Source organism: Entelurus aequoreus, linkage group LG07, assembly GCF_033978785.1.
Source record: "Entelurus aequoreus isolate RoL-2023_Sb linkage group LG07, RoL_Eaeq_v1.1, whole genome shotgun sequence".
NCBI lineage: Eukaryota > Metazoa > Chordata > Actinopteri > Syngnathiformes > Syngnathidae > Entelurus > Entelurus aequoreus.
Genome location: NC_084737.1, coordinates 3,852,950 through 3,860,917, shown reverse-complemented (window position 1 = coordinate 3,860,917; position 7,968 = coordinate 3,852,950). Strand labels below are relative to the sequence as shown.

General features: G+C 45.3%; 1 protein-coding gene across 1 annotated transcript in view; it reads right to left on the bottom strand.

Annotated features, from left to right (window-relative positions):
* Positions 1 to 3,121: 3,121 nt before the first annotated feature.
* Positions 3,122 to 7,968, bottom strand: part of asxl1 (ASXL transcriptional regulator 1) — a 29,650-nt gene continuing 24,803 nt past the window's right edge. The window contains exons 10-12 of the mRNA XM_062052387.1: positions 7,108 to 7,213; positions 5,860 to 6,973; positions 3,122 to 5,780 (exon numbers count right to left, since the gene is read on the bottom strand). Of these exons, the coding sequence (XP_061908371.1) occupies positions 3,375 to 5,780; positions 5,860 to 6,973; positions 7,108 to 7,213 (3,626 nt within the window). The 3' untranslated portion in view covers positions 3,122 to 3,374. The remainder of the gene's footprint in view (positions 5,781 to 5,859; positions 6,974 to 7,107; positions 7,214 to 7,968) is intronic.

Sequence of the window (7,968 nt, the reverse complement as noted above, 5' to 3'; positions counted from 1 at the left end):
GTAATAAAGACATGTCGGTCACAACTATGTAAGATATTTACAGCAAGCAGTGAACGATAGAAGCTCGGGAGTTTTACGACTTTGAATCGTCGAAAATTCTATTTGTGCATTCCAAATATTTGGATAGTCAAAATAACGTACGGGAAATTAAACATTTTCATTTTTACCGTGAAATGGAGGCTTGTTTTGTTACTGCGTCAAAGCTACTGTCACCTATTTTTATGGACTTGTCTCTTTGTGATGTTAAGTTCCTGTTATAAGTGTTATACAGTATATGCCTTGAGCTCTTATTTTGAAGGCGCTAAGAGCGGAAGTGGTGACACGTTGTGGTGAGCGGAGTTTTGAAAACAAAGGAAATAAAAGTTGTCCTCGTGTAAAACTGAAGCCTCCGTGTTTGTTATTCTGTGTTGTTATACAGTATAGGCGACATATATCAACCCTCGGTTACATTTAGTGGTATTTAGGTCCCGCAAGAGAAAGACGTCTAATTACCGTAAAGTTCAGCTAGCTTGATCTCAGTTAGCCGCAGCTAGCAACGGCGGAGCTCCGTCTTGTCAGAAAGCAGGAAGACTTCTTCCATCTTGCTGCTGTCTTCTGACTGATGTGGAATAAAGGCGAGGACCTGCTGGATTATATAGCTAGTAGCTACAGAGAGGAACGTGGAGAAAGATAGTTCGCCAGCAATGTAAAGATTGAACTCCGCTCCACCACAACCTGTCACCACTTCCGCTCTTAGCGCCTTCAAAATAAGAGCTCAATGTCACATCACAAAGAGGCAAGTCCATAAAAATAGGTTACACTACGATGAAAACGGAAAACTTTTTAATTCGATTAATGAACGATGTGGATCTTTTACACGTTTTAATTTTAAAGTGTGCAGGTCAATTATTTAAGGTCATTAGTAGATACTTTTGTGAAAGATTGTTTTAAAAATAGTACCATTTCTAGCTTGTATTTTAACGCATGCGCACATGCGACGCGGCGCGTGATGCATCTTGTGAGCTAACATCCTATTTGAAGGGCTCGTAAATGATGCGATAATTAATCGTTCACAAAAGTGTTATACACATACGGTTTATGTATGTTTCTAAACCATTCTGTAAATGTTAAGCTGAATATTTATTGACGTTTCTGGGACGGTCATTTGAGACCACACTGCTGCACCTTCTACTCCTTACTGCCACCTACAGGACTGGAGTTGAACTACATCTTCGCGCATCAAACCTCTTTTGTTTTCTAAATGGCAGATTTTGAACAAGTGAATGGATCACCACCTAAATATTATTTTAGCGGGAGGAAGGCCGGCTGACACCCATAATAACCAGTACTTTTTTCACCAAAGTACCACCTCAGAAAACACTTGGCTCTCCAAATACCACCATAATGACATAATAATACAGTAGTGTAGTAGACCTAAGTATTAATTAAGTACCACCATAATGACATAATACAGTAGTGTAGTAGACCTAAGTATTCATTAAGTACCACCATAATGACATTATAATACAGTAGTGTACTAGACCTAAGTATTCATTAAGTACCACCATAATGACATAATACAGTAATGTAGTAGACCTAAGTATTCATTAAGTACCACCATAATGACATAATACAGTAGTGTAGTAGACCTAAGTATTAATTAAGTACCACCATAATGACATAATACAGTAGTGTAGTAGACCTAAGTACTCATTAAGTACCACCATACTGACATTACAGTAGTGTAGTAGACCTAAGTATTCATTAAGTACCACCATAATAACATTAAATACAGTAGTGTAGTAAACCTAAGTATTCATTAAGTACCACCATAATAACATTAAATACAGTAGTGTAGTAGACCTAAGTATTCATTAAGTACCACCATGACAACATTAAATACAGTAGTGTAGTAGACCTAAGTATTCATTAAGTACCACCATAATGACATAATACAGTAGTGTAGTAGACCTAAGTATTCATTAAGTACCACCATAATGACATAATACAGTAGTGTAGTAGACCTAAGTATTCATTAAGTACCACCATAATGACAACATTAAATACGGTAGTGTAGTAGACCTAAGTATTCATTAAGTACCACCATAATGACAACATTAAATACAGTAGTGTAGTAGACCTAAGTATTCATTAAGTACCACCATAATAACATTAAATACAGTAGTGTGGTAGACCTAAGTATTCATTAAGTACCACCATAATGACAACATTAAATACAGTAGTGTAGTAGACCTAAGTAGTCATTAAGTACCACCATAATGACAACATTAAATACAGTAGTGTAGTAGACCTAAGTATTCATTAAGTACCACCATAATGACAACATTAAATACAGTAGTGTAGTAGACCTAAGTATTCATTAAGTACCACCATAATGACAACATTAAATACAGTAGTGTAGTAGACCTAAGTATTCATTAAGTACCACCATAATGACAACATTAAATACAGTAGTGTAGTAGACCTAAGTATTCATTAAGTACCACCATAATAACATTAAATACAGTAGTGTAGTAGACCTAAGTATTCATTAAGTACCACCATAATGACAACATTAAATACAGTAGTGTAGTAGACCTAAGTATTCATTAAGTACCACCATAATGACAACATTAAATACAGTAGTGTAGTAGACCTAAGTATTCATTAAGTACCACCATAACATTAAATACAGTAGTGTAGTAGACCTAAGTATTCATTAAGTACCACCATAATGACAACATTAAATACAGTAGTGTAGTAGACCTAAGTATTCATTAAGTACCACCATAATGACAACATTAAATACAGTAGTGTAGTAGACCTAAGTATTCATTAAGTACCACCATGATAACATTAAAATACAGTAGTGTAGTAGACCTAAATATTCATCAAGTACCACCATAACGACCAACAATAAAATACAGTAGCGCAGTAGGACTACATATTCACTAAAAACAAGGGAGCGGTTTTATTTAACAAATATGTAAAAAATAATAATTGACCACTAACATTACACACGGTTTGAACAGTAACACAGTTTTGAATATTTAAGAGATTCTTTGACACACCACCAGACGGAGAATCACTGAAATAAAGTTTGGGAATCCAAAATAATGACTAAAAAAAACCCACAACTTGCTAAATTAATGTTCTTTACTCCTTTAATGGTTAAAAAAATATTTCTTTGCACAGAGAAACCATGAAACAAAACAATGATTGCCACCAATGAATGACTGGTGGGACAAGATGAGGTAAATGTTTGTGAGGCGTCAAAAACCAAACATTGTTAGCATGCCTCCAAATAATAATACTCAATAATATATAATAACAGCTAAAAAAATGTGCAAGAAAACCAAACAAGCCGGTTGTATAATACAAGTCCACTCAGCACACTATCTGACCACCAGACACGACACGCAGAGTTTGGAGGGTCCGATGCAGTCGTCATGGCAGAAGGCACCGCAGCCTTGGCACATGATCATGGCTTTGAGGCGACATGAGCACTTGAGCGACACCTCTTCGGCCGTACCGTCGCTGAAGGTCTGGATGCTGAGCGTGGCCTGGCTGGAGGCCAAACGGGGTCGCAGCTGGAGAACGCCGTCCGTCATGTTACGGGAAAAACCGCTATTGTCCATCACCGACACGTTGGCCGTGTAGCTGACGCCGCCCATGCCCCCGCCTTGCTTGGAAATCTTCCCGTAGATCTGGAAGGGCAGGGTGGAAGAGTGGTAACTCGAGTACGGAGCTTTGCTGAGCTCATTTTTGGCCATGCGGGCCAAGTTCATCTCCATGTTGAGGAGTCCCTCCATTGCCCCCCCACTTGAGTATCCGTCCATAGGACTCACGGGTTCTTTCTTGGTAACAACCTTGGGTACAGCTGGGTAGGAGTTAGTGAACGCCTGACAAACGGCCTTTGCACCAACTTCCGTCTTCACGATGGAAGCGGAAGGTTCTTGATGGTTGGACATGTGAGTCTGTGGAGATCGCCAGGTGATCTTCAGACTCGGCACCACTTCAGTGGGACATGGGTCTGCGTGAGGAGGTGTCGGGCCGTTGAGTACGGTCCTGTGAGCGGTCTGGTTCCTGTCTGGGATGACCCCCCGCGGGGGCTGATGAAGAGGCGACGCTTTGACGGCTGCCGTCTCTGACGTGTGAGAGTTCAGGTTGGTCATGCTGGACGTGATGACCGGGACGGCTCCAGTAGTCTCCTGAGACTGATACTGCGATGTTGTTGGGGTCTCCATCAGGCAGGACACGGGGTAGCCTTTCTGAGACTTGACTTGAATTCCTTCCGTGCTCAGCAACTGCGACGAGACCTCAGGCCTGATGCAAGGTCTTCGCTGGGGTCCCGGTAATCGGCTGATTTCCAGCCTCTCTGCCGAGTGTGCCGGTAGAACTTTGTCCAGGGCGAGGCTGCCCTGTAAAAGCTGCGTCACCAAAGGGTTGTTGGCTTCCACGCTTGATACTGGTCTGGTCGGAGTAGAAAGCTTCTTTGAGGCACCTGAAGGAGCGACGCAGGGTTGACTACGTCCGTTGTAGTCTTCCTCCGCAGAACTCGGTCTGCTGCTTCTGCAATCCTCTGCAGGCTCGACTTTGATAACGACATTGTTCTCCCGGGGAGGTGTTGTCTGAAAAGACGTGTGTTCTTGAGACAGGGTCTGATTCCGATGAGGCAAACCGTTGGGAAAGCGAGACTGAATAACGGTGTGACTCTGCATGATTGGCTGATGGTTCCGAGGAGGACTACAAATTACCTGCTGCATTTGTCTGTGACTTCTCACCTGAGAGCACCAATCGCCATCAAGCTGATACTGTGACTCATCCACTTGACTTTCGTTCTCACAATCGGACGCCGTTTCCGTAGAGTCACTGTGAGTCGCAGCCTCGTCATCTCGGACTGAAGAGTCCGTGCGAGGTGAGGGTACGTCTGCTTGTTGTGCCGTTGGGACAGAGTCAGCGTTCGTCTCCTGGGAGACTTTGTTGGCGACAACTTTGTCGTTCTCGTGTTCAAGCGCTGAGGCTGTGGTGGATCTGACCAGCTTCTGAACAACCATCCCCTGAGCTCCAAACCTAGGTAAAGAATCAGGGATGGATGTTGGGGCCAGTGAGCGTTTTTCATTCCGCTGGTCGAACCTCTCAGGGGGTGAAGTTGACTCAGTCACCTGGTTTTGCTCACTCAGCGGAAAACCCTCAGACTTTGAGTCAGTCTTTTGAGAGGTAAGATTAGCTACTTGGCCCACAAGTCGGTCAGAAGGATCATGGGCGTTAGCTAATGTTGGAGCTAGCCCTTCTTCAGGCCCAGATACCCTTCCCTCCCATTTTTGAGGACTTGGGGTCTCTGAGGACACAGAGTTTGAGGTAGCAGACGGCGACGGAGAAGGCACCGTTTTGTCTTCTACATCGGTATGCTGTAGTTGTGTTCCAGACGAATGAGTGTCGGGAGACGTTCCTTGCTCCTGCGCACCGCCGCCGCCGCCCCCCTTTCTGCCACTCCTTCCTCCGGGCTCGATCGGCCCCGGATGCTCTTGGGCTCGCTGGCCACTGTTGCTATTCGGTAGCCCAGCAGAAGGCCGCAGCCGGACCCTGGTCGGCCCTGGCCCTTCGGAAGAGGCTGCAACAGCAGCAGCGGCTTCGCGTTGGGCACGGGCTTGCTGCGCCCGGGCTTTGATGTCTGCAAGCGTCCGCGCGCCCCCCGTCCCCGACCGCCGCGAGGCCTCTCCGGGGGGCACGATGCGGGGACAGATCTGGTAGGTGGGGTGCCCTTTGATCCACGGAGGTTTGATTCTGGACAATTGAATCTGCGGTACAGAAGAAATCACTGAGTAAAACGTAATAATCACAAATCTGCAGCATTGTGTCTTTGGAGCAAACCCTTACCCGGATTGGCGGCACCTTGGGCTCCTCTGTTGTCGGCTGCGATTTCTCTGGATGGACCCTGTCAATTGTGGTACGAAAGGACTGCTGATCGTTCAGCCGCGGCCTCTTTTCGGGGAAGCTTGAGAAGGCCCGTGCCTCTTCTGGTCTTCTCTTCTGCTCCTTGTGCTGGGTGCTGCTGGGTGCGGGGGTGGCTGCCGGGCTGTCTGAGGGGCTGCTCTCGCGGCTGCTGGTGGCCGTTTCGCCTGTGACGGAGGTGACCACTGACGCCGTGTCATCCAGGTGGTCTGTGGCAACTGCAGCGGCGGATGAAACCGAAGAGGATGAGGAAGAGTCCAAACCAGTAGTGAAAACTCCCTGCCTATCAGAAGCTGAGGACGGTGAGGATGAAGGAGACGAATCAGAAGATGACGAGGACGACGAAGGGGACGAGGTGGAAGCTAACACTGGTGCAATTTCTTCTGGAAGCAGACAGCCTGCGATGTTTGGTTCTTTGTCGTCGCTTGTAGATGCTGGACTGGGACTGGGAGTTGGGGTTGGAGTTGGGGTTGGAGTGGGAGTTGGGGTTGGAGTGGGAGTTGGGGTTGGGGTTGGAGTTGGGGTTGGAGTTGGAGTTGGAGTGGGAGTGGGAGTGAGAGTTGGAGTGAGATTTGGACTTCGAGTGGGAGTGGGCGTGAGAGTGGGCATAAGAGTTGGAGTGGGAGCCGGCAGTAGGATTGGCTCAGGTGCGGGAGACTTTGGCTCAACAGAGATCTCCTCTGGTGGGATCTCCTCGTCACATTCCACCTGCAGAACAACTTCGTCTTGAACAACCGTACTTTCTGACATGGGAGAACCGATAGAAACGGTTGTGGTGTCCAGAGAATCAATGTCTTCAGCAGCTTCTGTGGACTGCAACACCGGAGAGGTGGTCTTGCACAAGGTGCGTCGAGCCCTGCGGCGTAGATCGGCCCGTGTGCGCCTCCTCATCCGACCGTCTCTCCTCCGCCGACCCACGCTGCGCCTCTTGGGGGCGCCGGCTGACACCACAGAGACGTCGCTGTCCAGGACACTCGTTGCAACTTCGCTAGCGTCGCCCATCGTGAGCTGAAGGGATTCTTCTCTTGTCAAACCAGACCTGCGGCCACACGTGTAATGTTTTAGTAAGGCGTCAAGACCCAGGTTACACAGAATAAATAGCAAGCCAAAAAAATCAATGATCTTCAACCAATATTCATTAGGAGTAATAAAGTTATAGGTTCAAATGCTTACTTTTGTCCGTGGTACTCCTCAAAAAACTTTTCCTTCCACACTTCAACTTTCTTTTCTTTCTCCATTTCTTGCCGGAATCGCACCTGCATCTCATGCGTGAACTCTCCTAAACAGATCAAATGTCAACGTTACAGACAAGTTGCTCATCATAATAGGCAGCAGGGTTATCAATGATAACCACTTGCAACGATAAGTATTACCGTTTTGAATTAAAATGATGAAAAAAATCGTGATTGATAACTGCACTTTGATGAACTCACAGACTGCCCGGCGCCATCTAGCTAGCTTAAATGCTATCATGAAAACAGGAGACATTAACGTCTTTAACCATTAAGAAGCGACATACCCAAATCTAAACTTCTATAAAGACATGACTGTCTGAGCGTCGAATATATTCAATTGTGCGCATTGAACCTACAAGCTGTGCTCTCTTACAACAGTGATCCTTCTATACTGAGAGGAATATGAGACGGAGGTGCGTTTAAGGCCCTCTGAACCAAGTAGGACACCACAACGCCCACCAGAACTATTCAATCATAGATTTGATTTGTTACGCACTTTTCATTTAAACAAATCTTAAAGTGATACAGTATTAATCAATATTTAAAGCCACAAAACCTTAGCCGTAGTCAAAAACCCTAAGAAGAGCCTGTAGGTTCAATGTGCACAATTCATCATCTTAGTTGCTCAGACAGTAATGTATTTATATAAGTTTAGATTGTGGTATGCGGTTTCTTACTGGGGAAAGACGTAAATGTCTCTTGTTTTCATATCAGCATTTAAGCTAGCGAGCTTGTGCCAGTCAGTCTCTGAGTTCATCAAAGTTCAGTTAGTAATCACGTTTTGCTCATTTTCATTTCA